The sequence below is a fragment of the Peromyscus maniculatus genome, chromosome 3 (assembly GCF_049852395.1).
Source record: "Peromyscus maniculatus bairdii isolate BWxNUB_F1_BW_parent chromosome 3, HU_Pman_BW_mat_3.1, whole genome shotgun sequence".
NCBI classification, from domain to species: Eukaryota; Metazoa; Chordata; class Mammalia; order Rodentia; family Cricetidae; genus Peromyscus; species Peromyscus maniculatus.
In genome coordinates, this window is record NC_134854.1 from 47,652,811 (window position 1) to 47,669,889 (window position 17,079).

At 40.6% G+C, this 17,079-nt stretch overlaps 1 protein-coding gene and 1 long non-coding RNA gene across 2 annotated transcripts in view; one reads left to right on the plus strand and one right to left on the minus strand.

The window, feature by feature from the left end:
- Positions 1-362: 362 nt before the first annotated feature.
- LOC143272298 (uncharacterized) lies at positions 363-6,292 on the minus strand. The gene is made up of 2 exons (XR_013049734.1): positions 6,157-6,292; positions 363-485 (listed from the first exon to the last, which is right to left on the minus strand). It is a non-coding gene; the product is annotated as an uncharacterized LOC143272298 (long non-coding RNA).
- A 1,672-nt stretch (positions 6,293-7,964) lies between these two features.
- Positions 7,965-17,079, plus strand: part of LOC143272299 (uncharacterized) — a 39,054-nt gene continuing 29,939 nt past the window's right edge. Inside the window, exons 1-4 of the mRNA XM_076566408.1 lie at positions 7,965-8,126; positions 9,707-9,791; positions 12,290-12,369; positions 12,616-12,777. Of these exons, the coding sequence (XP_076422523.1) occupies positions 7,978-8,126; positions 9,707-9,791; positions 12,290-12,369; positions 12,616-12,777 (476 nt within the window). The 5' untranslated portion in view covers positions 7,965-7,977. The remainder of the gene's footprint in view (positions 8,127-9,706; positions 9,792-12,289; positions 12,370-12,615; positions 12,778-17,079) is intronic.

The following is a 17,079-nucleotide window of genomic DNA, read 5'->3' on the forward strand; positions in this document are numbered from 1 at the left end:
TTTAAAATCTAACAGCATTGAATAACATACCTTTAAAACTTCAGGTGCTACATTTAATTCAGGTAGGAGGAGAAAAATCAGTGCACTTCTCTGAATATGATGGAAAATTCTCCATGCTCCAGCAATGAGCTCTTGTTTTGGTGGAGCAAATTACAACATTTAAGAATCACTTATCGGAAATGAAGCTTTAAAGTATGCTTTCTGCTTTCTTACATCAGAGCTATTTAACAATATCCTATTACCTTTCATTGTATTTTCTGTGTACCAAATATAGTGCACATCTATTTATTCAATCTTTACTATAGAGCAAATAATTAATATTTACGTTATTGAGTCCATATCATGTACAGTTTGAGTCTAGATAGAGTATGATCCATTTTTAATTTAGTCATTCATCTCAACTCTATGGGGCAGTCTTACTTTTCAGCCATACTGTTGAATACTGAAGATCGAGTAGTCAACAGATGTTTTCTGTTCTTGTGGATCTGTGAGGAAGACAAATCATTGTATTAGCCTCATTCTTATTTCTGATTGCACAGAGAAAAGAAACAATCAGACACTAAACCATACTGCAACTAAGCTTCCTTCCATCTAAATATTTTCTACATAAGCCTTCCCAGCCTAGTTTCCTTCCCTCTCACCTCAGAGGAAGAAGAGCTTGCCCCGTTCCCTCAGACACCAATCTAAACTATGGGGTGGCTACTATGCATTCCCAACAGCCTAAGGAGTCAGTTATTTCAAACTATATTCTACTTTTTTCTCTTTCTCCTCTCTGTCTCTCCATTTTCCTCTCTTCATTTTTCAGTTGCTCCTTTTCTGGAAACAGAACTTCCAAAATCCATTCTTTTTATATTTTTGGTCTTGTATCTTCCTGAAGTTACTATTCTCCCTCCTTTGCTTTGGGAGTAGATTTGGCAATTGTTAGCTATATCATTTTCTTGCAAAGCATAAACTCTTTAAAACAACCCATGATGACTTTGAACTTCTCATTATTCTATCTGCCATGTTTTGAATTCAAAATTCTCCAACAGGCTCATGTATTTGGATACTTGGTCCGCAGCTGATGGTTATATGGTTGTAGAACCTTTTCAGCAAAGGGTATGAATGGTGTGGTTTGGATCACTAGGAGATGGCTTGATTCCACTGAAGCTCTCTGCTTCCTGTCTGCTACCATGGTGTGACCAGCCACCTCATGCTCCTACCAACAAAGACTAAGCCAATCAAATCATGATGCCTTGTCTGCTGGGATGGACTATATTCTTTTACTATGAATGTATTCCATCAGAGTGACTCCCTTTTCCCTTACTTAGGTTGTTGCTGCCAAGCATTCTGAAAGCAACCAATAACTACTACACAATTTGACAATTGAAGAAAATGTGAAACTACTCCAGTGTCTCACTCCCCAGAGGAAGCTGTGTTGCATAGCTTTCAGGAATATCTCCCCAAGGTTCAGCAGCGGTCACAAGGTCACCGTGTAGCACTGATAGGCCATGTCTCCCTCCAGTTGTGTAACAGTTTCCTCAAAATTAAAACATCCCCTTCAGTATGGAGGAGGGAGGCTCTTGAGACTTGGGAAGTAACCAAACTTCGAAAGTTGAAACTTGAAAGGATCACCAGGGACCTTCTCAAAGTTAGAAACAGAAAGCTACAGCTGACACAGGATGTATTGACCAGCTAAGCTTTGAAAAGATTTCTCTGGCATGTCTAGCTGCCTACAATATATACAAAGAACTCCAAGAATACAGCTTTCATGCATCATCATTCATGATGGTATTGTGGGCTTTTTAGTGATGCTGGTGATTGTTAGTGATTGTTAGTGTTGTTGCTCTTCTAAGTGACCCCTCACCCATATTCAAGCTAATAACCCCAAATAAAATATATTGGGTAACCAAGTTGGATGTGGCTACAATTATTACTTTGGTCTGTTGTGAGTTCCCTTTCAAAATTGAATAGATATGTGTATTTTGTGTCTTCTAATAAAAAGCCTTTTATGCAACACCTTTTCCTCAGCATCCTCCATATCTCTACCTCTCCATCCAGAATTATGCTTCCTCCATTCACACATTTGTCTCAGGGTCATCTGCTTTTCAAAGAACTCAAACTAAGAAAGTTTTCTGATGCCAGGCCCTGCTGTTTCTAATTATTTCCTTTGCCTCTTAGTCACCATCCTCTTCTCATTTCCTCTACTATTGCTTCCATAGAAACACTCCTCTTCTGCCACGGAGGCTATCTGGACCTTCCCTTAGGTCCTAATTTCTTTTCTGTTGCAGTACTAAAACAGCATAGCCAATATGGCAACACAGGGGAGCAAAGGTGCGTTGCAGCTTCTACTTCAAGGTCACAGTCCATCACTGAGAGAATTTAGAGCAGGAACTAAAGGGAAGAACCTGAAGACAACGCCACAGAGGAAGGCTGCTTACTGGCCCACTCTCTGGCTCATGCTCAGCAGATTTGTTTATACAGCCCAGACCCACGTGCCTAACAATGGTGCTATTCACATTGGGCTGGATCCTCCCTCCCATTATCAATCATTAATTAACCTGTTACAGAAATGGCCATAGGCCATTCTAATCTGAGCATTTTCTCAATGGAGATTTTCTCTTCCCAAGACACCCTAGGTTGTGTCAGGGTGACAATAGAAATTAACCAGTACACCATACATAGTCCTCCCTCTGTCGTGACACTTTCTTGTTTAATAAACTGTCTTGATTTCTGCCCCAGGAAAGACTATCATTGTCATTGAAATGATGTATTATGACCTTCTTAAATCCACACTAATCTCTACATCTTTGGCCCAGTAACCTGTCATTCTACCCAGTTAAACACACTTTTATAATCATTAACCATGACTTCATCACCCTGCCTTTACACCTTCTTCATAAATTTTCATTCTTCAATCCTATCCCCAGCTCCTAGGCAGCCTTCAAGGCCTCGTTCACTCATAATATCTCTAGAGAAACAGGCTTTTGTTTTCTTAAACATGGCTGATTGTCTTATGTGATGATCCATCTGGACTGCTGCCATATCACTTAGTTGTACTGAAGCATGTCTGTGTCTCTCCCCTTCTCTAGACTGTAAATTCTCCCAAGCCAAAGTCATGTTTGCTGATCCATTTTTCTAATTACTACCAATAATGTCTAGTCATGGGCATTTGGAGCTGTGCATGAGTGATATAAATTACAACCAATTGTCACAAAGGGAAAGAAGTCAGTTGTATTATCCTGAGCTCTTTGCTACCCTATACCCTCAGGCTTCCTCCTCTACTGACATATGACTAAAATTACCAACACAGGTCTAATTTCAAAACAAGCCTTAGATACTATGCACTTTTTTAAATAAGGGCATTCTATCTCTAAAAAATACCTTTCAGATTAGCTTTTAAACTCCTGAAAGTCTTTTAATAGTAAACAAACCTCCACTTCAACATTAAAAAAATAATGCTGAAGTTCAAATGGTTTGGGATTTAATACATTAGTGCAAATTAATCTTAGTGCTAAAATAAATTACATCAAATTCCATTTGATCTAATGAAATTAAAAGTCAAAGAGGCAATGTGTCTCTGAAGAAATATTACATGGACCCCCAAATCCATTTCTTTGTCCTGAAGTAAATGAAATATATGCTCACAATTTTATATTTCCAAGTATTTTCTAAGAATTTTCAAATATCGTCTCAGTTTTTCTAATGCTAACGTCTCTTTTAATGTCTCATTTTCTTAGGCTCCTACTCTGCTTTTCCTAAGGTAATACCAAATATGCATAATCAGAACAGCCAAATCAGAGTTCTTAACTGTGCCCAGTTATATGAGGGATGATTTTTGCTTCTGTTTTAAGTTCTTCAATGATGAGTCCTCAGATGCATTAGATTTAAACTTGAGGGAGCCTAGAAATCTGGAATTTAAAAGCCCGACCCCCAACAAGGTGATTTTTTTTTTAAATTTCCCTGCCAGTTTCCTTTCTGTTGCTGTGATGGAACATCATGACCAAGGAAACATATAGAAAAGAGTTTATTTTGAAATTACAATTTCAAAGGTTTAGAGGTTCATGATGGTGAAGTAGAGGTAACAGGTGGCAGGTGACTAAGGCCACCACTGAGAGCTCAACTCCCAGAACTGCAAGCAGGAGCTCGAGAATATACGTTGAATGATACAAGTCTTTTGAAATCTCAAAGACCACTCCCAGTGACACTCCTCCTCCAATCAGGCCACACCCCCTGATACTTCCCAAATGGTTCTACCAACTGAGGCTCAAATATATGAGCCTACATGATCTATTCTCATCCAAACTACCACATCATCCATGTTCAGAATGCCTAAATTGATGACAATGTATTTATTATCGCTTTTGTAATATTTAACTTATTCCAATTTAATAAGAATTTGCTAAATGTTGATAACACACTTGGCAGAAAGTGACTTCAGCATTTGTTATATAAGTATATGTGTTATTTATGTAACATTTATATGTAACATTTCACAGAATATACATTTTCCCCAGGATTTCCAAACCTTAGCTTGCAATTCATGACATCTAGGGGAGCAGTGTTATGTATAACCAATTCAGAGAACCAAAAGCAACCTATGAAACATTAAAACTATGTGAAATAATATGCTATTTAATACCATCTAACCATCCTATTTTTCTCAGACTATTAAGTTTCTGTAGTGAGGTTTAACATAGAAAACCAACAGAACTACAAGCTTAGACATTCATTAGAAGAGAGACTAGAAAGCATCAAAATACCAAAGTCTTGTCCTTTTTCTCTTTAATCCTGTTCCAAAGCACATACATGAATCCATGCAGCAGGAAAGGGCCACTAGTAAAGAAGGGCAACATGACCAGAGAAACCCTCCAGCATTTCCCTTAAGAAGATAAGGCAAGTCAAAGAAGTATGAGACTCAAGTCACAACTAAAGATATCTTGAGCTCTGGATGACAGCAGCTATGGCTTAAGTTGTCCAGTGAGATGGATGCTAGCCAAGCTGATACTCCTTACCAACTCTGTGAGACCTTTCAGTAACTTCAGGAATGGAAATCACACTAAAAGCAAGAATAGCTAGGATTGAAGCCATAACTCCATCACAGAAAATAAAACACAAAAGAAATATCTTTGATTCGTAGGGAAGGAAAGCAAGACATACTATCTCTTAAATAACTTATCTAGAATTTATTTCAGGCCCTTAAGTTATGGATGACTCTCGACATCTTGCAAATTATAATACCCCTTTCTACAGAGGAAAGATGCAGAAAGATGCTGAGAAAGAGAAAAGTCAGTCCAACCCAGATGAATCCAAAGTCACACCAATGGCTCAGTGCTTACATCCACAGGACCTCCCTTTCTTAAACTATGGGAATTGTGTTTTAGGATTAAATGAAGGGGAAAATAACATCTTAAATATATGTGATGACCTCAATAATATCCTTTTCTTCTTCACATGATTTATATCTTAATTTAAAGGACATATTTACACACTGCCCAAAAATACACACACACACACACACACACACACACACATACACACATAAGCATGCCACATAAGAACATCCAATCCTATAATGTTTTGCAAAACATGATGAGCTGGCTAGTTTTTGCTTCAACTTGGCACAAGTTGGGATTATCTGAGGGAGAAACTTAATTGAGAAAATGCTTCCATAAGATGGGCTTGTGGGCACCTTGAGGTCATTTTATTGATTAATCATTGGTGTGGGCAGGCCCAGCCTACAGTGGCAATGGTAGAGTACCATCCCTGGGCAGGTGGTCCTGAGTTACATAAGAAAACAGATTTTTTTTTCTTATAAAAATCCTGGAAGTAAGCCTGTAAGCAGCACTCCTCCATAGTCTCTATCTCAACTCCTACCTCCGGGTTCCAGCTCTGAGTTCCTGCCCTGACTTTTCCAGATGATGGACTATATAATGAAATAAACCCTTTCCTGCCCAAGTTGCTTTTGGTCATGGTGTTTCATCACAACAACAGCAAATGATGTAGACTTCTGTCGATGCAGCTGGAATCTCCTGGAAGAAGACAAGGCTCCACTAATGTGTGGATGACAGCATCTTGCTTCCCACCAAATAAGCCAGTGCAGTGGCTGCTGATGTTATCTGGCCCTAAAGAGCTTAGACATTTAAATCAGAGCTTAGTCTGAATCTCTATACTTACAGTAGCTACACATAGATGATCTGTAAACTCGAGTGCTTTTCTGATTGCAATCGAAGGGAGCAGCATCACAGAGTAGTAAAATTCTGTGCCACTAAATTTGAATTGTAAAATTCTCTCCAACACACCCTCTTGAAGCACAGGTCTCTGAAGACAGAAGTAAAATGAATTTCTTAATTTACAGTCAGTGTTATGATGCACCAGGTAACCATAGCTCTCAGGTGAGGAAAGTGGGGACTTGACGCAGCAATTTAGGGTTTTTATGGTTAGTATCATTTTCTTGTTAATGGGTCCATTGACAATCATAATATTGGGCTATAAAAGTCTGTGTTAACTTTACTCAGCCATTCCAAAATTTTCACCCTCCATTTTTTTTTCTTATTCAAACAATCATTGACTGTCTCATCTGCAGAGAACTTTAGAGATCACTGAATCCAGTAAAAGTGGAGTGACTGACTACAGGGAGAATTCTGTCCACAGACAGAATTTAGTTTCTACCAATAAATATTTCTTTCTCTTTTTCTTTTATTTTTTTGCTTATTGCTTTCTCTATTTTTGTTTGTTTGTTTGTTTGTTTGAGACAGGGATTCACTGTGAGGCTCTAGCTAGCTTAGAACTCATTGTGTACACCAGGTTGGCAGAGATCTGCCTGCCTCTGCATCCAGAGTGCTTGAATAAAAGGTGTGTGCCACCATGCCTGATTTATTTTTCATTATTCAGCAGATGATTTAGAGACACTACAGTACCCACATTTTCAGGGAATGTTTATACATGCATACTTGTAGAACTAGCCCAATAGGGGATTTGAAAGGTCCATGGAGCTGCCACACAACTTTTACCCGAATTACCCAGATTAAAAAACACTATTCTGAGAGTTATGACCACAGAAATATTTTCTTTTTTTTGAAACTTTGCATAGTCATATAATGTAGTCTGTGAGATGAGCTGCTTTAAACAGTCTTGTCATATGTTTGTTGGATATAAGAACTCATTTAGAAAGAGTATCCTCAGGAGCTAACCTCCAGATCATAAGTTAGAAATATATTTTAAGTTGCCAAACAGTTTTCTACAACAAGTAAACTAATTTAAATAGTTTTCTGAAATATGTAAGTTCTCCACATTCTCACCAATATTTGGCAAAATGTTTTCAATTGGTGTGAATTTGGACTGTTTAGGATATTAGGATACACGGATATATGTGCAGCATTCGCAGTCCATATAGATATTCATATTTTAAAACCTAGCCATTCCGTTCCATTTATTTAGGAAGGTGTGTGTGTGTGTGTGTGTGTGTGTGTGTGTGTGTGTGTGTGTGTGTGTGTGTGTAAAAGAATGAGAGAGAGAGACAGAGAGAGAGAGAGAGAGAGAGAGAGAGAGAGAGAGAGAGAGAGAGAGAGAGGAGAGAGAGAGAGAAATGATGGACAATGTATGGAGTTAACTCAATCCTTCTACCATATGATCCCAGGGATTAGACTGAGGTTGTCAAGCTTTCGAAGACCTTTGTCCACTCACCAACCTCACTAACCCCACCTAGACACTGATTATCCACGTTTCAACCTCAAGTTTTGAGTGATAAAGTAGTCATCTAGTCCAAGTTCTCAGAAAACTGGTTCCATGAAGTTCCACTGGCTAGCCCGCCATCGTGTAAAAAGTAACATGTTTAGACTGAACATGCAAACTGACCTTCCAGGCCAGCTTTCTTTGCAGTGAATGACAACCATCCCCTCATATCATCCTTATCCCAGGCTCCTTGTTAACAAAGGAAAGTGCAGCAACCACTTGACATCATAGTCCCTTGTCTGTGTCACAACACCCAAACACCAAATGAAAGGTGTGAATTCAGACACACACTGCAAAGGAGGAAGAATCTATGGTGAGATCCAGCAGAGACTGTCAACCATTTTTCTAATAGTCGATGGTTGTTACTACTTGTGTGAAAAGAAGCTTGGTGGAAAAGAATACTCACTGGACAGGTATTACTCCCTCTGTTTCCTTAATGTCTGACAAAACTCTGGTTCAAGTCAGGGAGGGACATGAACAGAGTCTTGTATGCATGAAATATGATCCCATTTGAATCAGGCAAATGCCATTCAAAAGACTAAAAAGTAGCTTAGACACTGTGAGGTTCTCCCTGATCTTTCCTTCTATTTCTTTATATGTAAAATTAGGAGCTGGGTTTTTTGAGAGGCCTCTCCAATTTTATATTTCTGTAGCTGCTTTAAGCATAAACATAATTTATATGATATCTGGAAATATAAAACAAAACTAGAGTTTGTTTATGAATATCTGGTTTGGGAAACAAACTTAAACATACAAAACAGAAATGCATGCTTTCTGATAAACTGGCATTTCTATTAATTGGTCATAGGTATGAAATTGATCTTACTATTGTGAATCAATCATGCTTCCTCCTCTCTCCTTTCCTGTCTTCTAAAGGTATTTGATTAAATAAATTTATGTTTGGTATTTCACACATGCAAATTATTTTCTTACAGAATTATACTGTATCATGATGATATATGTGTTACTGGTTTATCTGAGAAATATGGGATCAATTACTATGCTATACAAAAGCAGAAATCTGAAAGTAATAAATCTCAAGTGAATAATATAAAATTACATCTATAGAGTCTGAAGTGAAATTAACATTAGTCATTTTTGAACCACATCATCTGAAGCATATTTCTTTTCCCAAAATGATCTCAAGAAATAGCATAAAAACTCAAAGGGAGCTTTTGGGATTGCTCATACCTAAGAGAAAAGTGTAGGGCAAAATTACTACTGAGTGGTTTGAGTTCTGATCTGTTTTGACTGAGTAGGAATTAGAGATGAGACATTCAATGCCTCACTTAGAAATCACCTTTTCCCCTTGTCATTCGAGGATTCATGCTTTTTTTAATTAGAAATTGATCAAAGCCTAATAAAGCCTGACGAGTGATAACAGTAAAAATTCCTCTCCCAAGAGCTAAATTCAACCTCTGAATTTTCTCCTGTTGGACTCACTTCATGGCCCCAGCACATGTCTAAACAGAGGATGGGTGGGTGAATTCCAGTTAATATTCCTTGTATTGTTTCTCACTAAATTCTTAATTGCTAGGAGCAGTTCTGAGAAGTGAGTCAGAATAACTAAACAAGTATAAAAATGAATAAAGGTATATTTGAAGATGCATCTAGATGTTTAGAGAGATGAAAGATCTAAGGAGGTTTGGGTTACTTTAGGTTAGGCCAACAGAACCTTTGATTGATGTTCACTCACACAAAACTACTCAACTCTCCCCTTAAGAACGCATACGTGTTTTAGGAGCCAGAAACAGATAGCAAGCCTAATAAAAAGAGTAGAGAAACCAGTAGCTCAGGAAAAAATCTGCCCAGAACAGTTATAGCTGTGGACAGCAGCGTGAGTGAGGGTACTGTGTCATACCTTCCTTGGAGTCAGGCTTTAGATGTGCCTGTATTTGATGGAAGGAAATTTTGAATAGTCCAAACATAAGGACCAATGGATAAAACTTTCTTGGTAAAATGAATAAGCAGGTGTTTTACTATTCTCTTACAGGAAACCAAAAAGAAAAAGAAAAAAATTCACAAATGACACAAACCTCAGGACATATGGAAAGATCCCGCCTAAGAGTGAAGCTGAGGTCAGTTAACAGGGCGACTAATATGAAGTATACATAGAGACCTGACAGAAGCACTTTGCTAAAGTAAAGGAGGGAACACATCCTATATCAGACTCACAGTCAGGACCCAAGAGGGCTGCTTCCTGAGTAGAGCCTGGGCATAAGAACAAGCAGGCAAAAGTGAGGTCATGACTAGGTGTCAAAACATCACGATTATTGAGCGAGAATGAGGTCACAGTGATCTTGGAGTGGCAAAGCTGGCCAAGCTATTCTCAGGTGAAATACCAGGAATCATGTTCAGCTGGGATATGAAGAATTATAGTGAAAAAGGTCAAAGGAGCCTAGACTCCTTCAGAGTCTGGCACAGGCTTCTTTGTGATCAGGGCTTTGCCCCAGGCTATTTTGTCTTACAGTGTTTGGCTCATGCTTCTTTGAGGTTTAGATTTGACCCCCAGCTCTCTATGTATGTTAACTGAAATCTTATCAGTTCCTGCTGGTGACTGCCAAAACTAAACAAACAGCCCAGAACTCAGGACCATGCAAATGTCTTCCCATCTACCATTTCTAGGGTAGCCTCCCTTGATAGAATGTCACAAGAGGTCAGCAACAACAGGAGAACTTCAAAATCTCCCAGAGTTTATGTTTCAGTTCTATACTAGATCCAGACATAGTGGATGTCCTTTCCATGTGCTCTTGAATGGACAGCCCCTGTGCTATCTCTATGGTCCTTGATATCTCTACCTTTCCACCTCTTCTGTTAGATTACTGATACTACAAAGAAAAAAATACCATCCAATTTAAGCATAAGGCACAGATATGAGATCAGGCCTTTAATCTAAAAATTTGGGATGTATTTCAAGCCACACACAGCCTGAATCCAAGGTGAATGGTGAATACTCTGCTGCCCTCCGACTTAGACCACACCCATAATAATGATAGTGATCCCTTGTGAGGTCACATGTGCCTGATCTCCATTATGGAGATATCAAAGCATATCCAGGCCTGAGGATGTTTCCCGGTCTGGTATAGTCATGCTTTCTTCCATTCAACTCATGCATATGTGTCCTCAGAGGTGCTTTGCTGGAGTGCCGGGAGGCTTATCTCAAATGTCCTTCCTGAGAATGCTTCAGATCTAGTCCTTCTTTTCTTGAGAGGTACCATCAGCCCTGAGAGGATATAGGGAAGGAGGGAAACTACTGCTTTACCCTATGTGTCCAAGTCTTAAATGCTGCAATCATTTCATCTGATTTCATAGTCTGGTTTTGTTGTCACTAAACCTGACAGGTGACATCTACTACCCCTTGGGCCTATGCACAAAAGTAACTAAAATTCTGAATTCCGTCATCATTAAGCTGCCAGTTTGAGATAAGATGTGGTTTCATAGCAAAGCACTTGTCTAGCATGCCAGAAGCCTGAATTAGACCCACAACAAACCAAAAATAGGTCAATAAAGTATGAATAAAGGCTAAAATAAATTAGGGGCATTATGCAAAGAGCACTACATCCATGAATCACAGACTCATGCATCTGTCCTTGGTGAAGTTCCTTCCCGGATGACTGAGCAGATAAAAGGCCTGTGTTGTCCTGAACAGTGCCAAGTCCACAAGCCTCAGGTAGTGACATGCTAGAGTTGCTTCATCAGTCTGGACCTAGGCTCAAGAAGAGTGAGATGGAGAATTCTAGAGGAACATAGTCTGATGCAATTCCTGACCTTGAAAGGTGCGCTTACAAGCACATTGGCCTGTACTCAGAAACCTGCAAAAACACACATCACAGAGTCAAAATACAATACATTTCATATAATACAAATCTAAACACAAAACAGTGAGGCGAGAACAGAGTTTCCTGTTACATCAATGACTGCTTACACTGGAAAGGGCCCATGAGCACATGTATAAAGATTGCTGTTTCCAAGTAGAGAGAGCCCCCCCCTCCCAGAGCATTCCAACAAAATGCCTATGGAGCTTTTTCTACCTATCCTGGTGAGCTCCTATGACAAATGTCACAGATGGTTAAGGGAAACAACAAAGGTTCACCTCGCAGCAGTCTAATGCACTAGACCCAGGGGCAGGCTGCAACAACATGGTGCTCTAGTAGTTATTAACACTTCAGGGTGCCATTTATTGCATGTAGGGACAGGGGACAAAAGTGATTGAAAACTTTATTTTTGAGCCTCGGTCCTTACCATCATTAAATTTTAATCTTGAGTTATAATAAGGCTCTATGCCATGGGCCTTGCATAGCATGCCAGAGGCCCTGGGTTTGGCCTTCAGCACCACAAAATGGATAGGTAAATGATATATAGTTAAATAAATGGATTCCCTAACAAATAAATGGGAAAGATGTAAATGAAGAATAAAATAACCTATGAGAATTTGGCAGACCTAACCCCATTGCCTCAGCTTCACTGGACTCATAGGAGTATCTGTCCTCCCCTAGCTTTACTTCAGCTAAGTTTCCTCCCAAATAACTCTGTGAAAAATTGACTGGCCACACTTTCCCACAATATTCCAACCCAGGCACAGCGGAAGATTATCAGTGAGAGAGGTTTCATTAGCACTGTCTTGAGCTCCACGTCACTTTGTCTCAAAAAAAAAAGGTAAGAATGATAAAAGACATCTGGGATGGGTCTCTGATCTCTCCTTGCATGCACATTTTTCTGAAAACACATGAATTTACATATATGAGCACACATGCCACACACACACTAAATCAAATATAAATAACTTAAATATGTGAATATAAAAAGGGGTAGGGAGGGTGCTGGAAAGGTGTTTCCTGTTACATAAATAACTATGGTCACTCTGGGGTAGATGCAAGAGCACAAATGTAAAGGTTGTTTTAGCAGAACCTCGGTCTCTCAGGAAGGCCAGACAGCAGAACTCCTGAAGAATTTCCCTGGTTCAAAGGCTGTTAAGCATGAGAGATGTCATCAGCATGGGCGTGAGAGCAGAGCTTCAAATTCTACAAGTCTGGAGCCTGAAGAGCTAAAAGAAATGCAGCCTGGGTGAGTTCATCCTGTTGTACCTCTCCATGGTGTGCAGAGAGTGGCATTTCCATGTGTCAATTCTTGACTTATCTCCGTGTAGATATCCCCTCCAATTCCTGCTCACAACTACCTCTTCTTGTCATAGAAAAAGCACACTTCAAGTGCTGCATTATTCTCACAAACTTCAAATCCTCTAGCTTGATGTACATCATACTGAGGGCTGACTAGGCCATCATCCACAACACTGAAATTGGGGTACAGTCAAGCCCACAACACTACACAAACTTCTCTTGCCTATCTACCCATGCTCCTGAATCTTAACCCTTCATAGCAGACACTGAACTGCCCTCAGGCCAAGACTGCATCTGTCACCATGGCAGTAACCATTATGTGAGGACACAGAGACCTGGTGTTGTGTTACTACTTCAGTCTGCCCAGGCACTCAGTACCCTGAGCATGGTCCACCCTTACTTCACACTGTCTCCTGCTCAAGTTCACTCAGAGGTTCTTGGGTAATAGCAGATGGCTTGTCTCTGAGGCATTTCTCTGGGAATCTGCTCACAGTCAATCTGCCTTCTCTCAGTTTGGACATTCAGCCATGGGAACAGAAAGACAGGAGGTAATACGTCTTCCTCAGTTTAAATGTTGGACCCATGCACAAATGTTCATAGAGATGCTTTGCTTTGCAGAAGCATCTGCAGCTTTTCTCAGAGGTTCCTCCATTGGAACCACCTCACATGCACCTCTGTCAGCACTTCATCTCATAGATACCATCAGATTTGGTAAGAGGGGGCACATGACAGTTTCCTGAGCCCAAAGTCTGAACCTCACACACTGCCCCCATCATTTTAGCTACTCATTTTACCAGCAGGGTTTCCTTGATATCACTAAGTATGCAGGATGCTGTCTCCTGCCTCTGGGATATGAGTACAAAAGAAACTGAAAACTGTCTTCCCTCCTGTCCTCTTACTGCCTTTAAACTATAACATATAAGACTGAGTTGGGATAAAGTACTATGCCAGAGTGCTTGTCCAGCATACCAGAGGCCTTGGGTTTTAGCTAGAACACTACAAAAATAAAGAGATGATGAATCAATAGTAGAGTGTGAATAAAGACTAAAAGAAATGAAAAATATTTGTCATGGGCAGCTACATCACAAGAAGTTCACAGACGTAGTATCTCTTGTCCTGTCTTCATCTCAGCTTCCTATTGAATAGCCCAAATGAATGAAGAGATGGCCACTCTGTCCTAAGGAGTTCCAGTCTCATTGGCCTCATGCAGTGGAAGGTTATATATCACATATATATTTCCCTCAATGATCTGGAGACTTTTGGCAAGTTTGTGCTTCACTTGGACTGAAACCACCACCTCTCAGCCACCAGTATTTTATTTTATTTTACATGAAAAGATGTTAGAGGTGATACATGGTCAAATGTAGTACTAGGAGAGCTGGCAAGTGCTGGCTATGGGGCCACCTTGTGTCCTCTGTAGTTACTCAGATGCAGGGCTGGGCCAATTCTTTTATCAAGCCTGTAACTATTGGCGAAAGCTGTCCTGCTCCATTCTTAGAGACAGAGAATATCCCTTATGCTCTGGAGTGGAGGGGGGCAGGGCTTAAGAATTACAGTGTGTATGTTTGCATTCAGATGTGAGCCTTTTGATCTATGTGGGACTCCTGTATAGATGGTGGCTCTTGGATCAGCTGCTTCTATTTTGGTATAGAGCTCTGAGCTTGTGGCTATGTCAAGTTCTGCAACCACATATGCATGTAGAAATGAGTTAGTGAAGGTAAACAGTCTATGGGAAGTCTTGATAGTGTGTGCTCAGTCATCATGGGGCAATGTCACTAGGAGATGATTCATGAAATGCTTTGGGTGTTTGTTTTAGGACAGGTGAGTGAGGACAGGCCACTAAGAGTCAACGCTGGTCTGATCAAGAGATCCAGTGAAGACCCTGGTTGTTCTCCTCTGGGGCACATGGGCATAAGGACCTGTGGATTTCACTTGGGAACTTTGCAAAGTTAGAGCACCTAAGGGAAAGACTGGCATTTTTTGCAGGTAGAGGGGCAGTCACTGTTATATCCTGAGCCTGACCATGTTCTGTGTGTGTGCCTAGCACTCATTGTGGTACATTAGATGCATACATATAAATTCAAGAATAGAACGAAAGAAAAAGAACAAGAAGAAAGATTCACATGAAAGAATTCTGCTGTGGTGGCCAGAGAGGTCTACAAAGATGATCACAGCCTGGTAGAGTGTGAGGATCCATAGCTTAGTACTGTCCTTCAGTGGGCAGTGATGTGGACCTGTGCATTCCACAGGCTAAAAGCAGGCTGGAGTACAGCCAGTGATGGTGCCTTAGGGTCTTCTGTGGAACCTTCTAGCTGAATGACATCATTGTTACCATTTAATAGACTGAAAACTTGAATAAGCTGGACAAGCAGCTAGAAGATCTGACAGAAGGACCATAACTGCTCCTCTCCTAAAACAATATACTTGGCAGGACCACACAGGAAGGAAACATTTGTGGATTTCTGGGCTCCTTTCTTGTGGTTCAATCGTGGAACAAACAAATGGCCCAGGTATAAAGGCCTTTCCTGGTGAGCAGGAGGCTCATGGGAGTCAGTCAGCCTCTCTTTGTGCAGGCAAAATATTGTGATTTCAGAACCCTCCTAAAAAGAAGCAGTTTGTAGGGTCTGGTGAGAAAGTACTTCAGTGGCCTTTTACTTCCCACTAGTTTTTATATGTCCTCAAATTGCCCTGAATCTCCTCAACTTAAGCTTTACTTTTATTGACAAAGGATGGTGAAGAAACTACTGAAAATTAAAATCTGCTAAGCTGGTAAAAAGGTTGGAAGACAAATATGTGAGGTACACTACTGATATGATAGCCACCTTACAGACATGTAACCCATGGTGCAGACACATAAGCCATATCACAGGTGCTCAAGCCATGGTAAAGATACATTAGCCATGTGGCAGTGACTGTGCCATAGTCAGTGGGTCATAGTAAAGGGTATAAGCCATGCCCTAGACATGTGAGCCACCATACAGACAGTGAGCCATGTGAAAGATGATGTTCCATAGCATAGAGAGTTAGCCACAGTACAGATGTGGGAGCCTCAGAGCAAACACATGAGCTGTGTCACATTTCTAATCCCTTGCTGTACCTGATAAGGGGGTCCCTGACCTCTAGTGCTTCCTATGGCAAAGTCAAGAGCACTCTGTGTCTCCCCTCAGACTAGGAGCCAACAAACGTTCTGTCTCATTATTTCTGGTACTCTGTTCATGACTCTCCCATGACTGATATAAAATGTGGCGAAAAGTCCTGCCTCACAGCCAGCCCTCTGAAAAGTACTCAGGAACCAGAACAGACTCAGGACAGGCCTCCTTTGAGTCAAATGACCTGAGCAAGATCAAGGAGTCAGGTATCTCGTCACATGAAGGAGCTAATAGAAACACTGGGGCTATCCCTTAGGACGCCCAATGTTCAAGGGATCAGCAGGTAGTTCATGTGAATCAGAAATGGCTCCTGGTATGACAATCCTTCTGGAGGGGAACACAGTTTCTTCAGGAAATATTCCTAATTCTACTAAGCCAGAGAGTGGTCAAATGTGGCATGTGTAAATGCAAAAGTAAGCAGTTGTACTTTATAACAAGTATCCTCTGCTGACCAAGGTGTGAAGCATGTGAACATGTTGCTTTCTTGTGTCCCAGCATAGATTACACTGGAATGAGAGAAAACACTCCTGGTGGGAGGAGCGGCCACCTTTGCTACTGGATTTAAAGGAAAATAGGGTTATTCTACTGTGCTAAATTTTCCCTAGGGAGACATGACTGAACGTTCTCTCATCTGTGGATCCTAACTTTGACTCTTTGGTTCTGTTTGTTTAGTACAGGGTACCTGTGGAAGCCAAGAAACTAAGAAGGAGACATGAGTGGGGGTTGTTTTAAAGGACAGGGAATAGCACAACACAGGTAAAAGGAAAGTATGAGGGGAACACTGGGGAAGGGAAGGTTTAAGCAGAGAGGGAGAACAGGAGGTGGGGTGGGAAGATGAGAATGTGGGTGTAGAGGGGAAAGAGTAACCAAGACAATGGGAGCATAAAGAAGCCACATGGAAGCTTGATGTCTTGTAATCCAAATAAAAAAGTACAAAAGAGAGCCTGAAGAGCATTACCCTGAATGGCTGGATAGCGTTGTTGCTAAAAGCAGTGAGTCCCTAGTCCCTGTGTGAGATTAGGAATGTCTCAAAGGCTCCCAAAACAATGCAGGCTCCTGTCAGTCCTCTTGGCTGCCCACAGAATGAGAAGATAAAATCA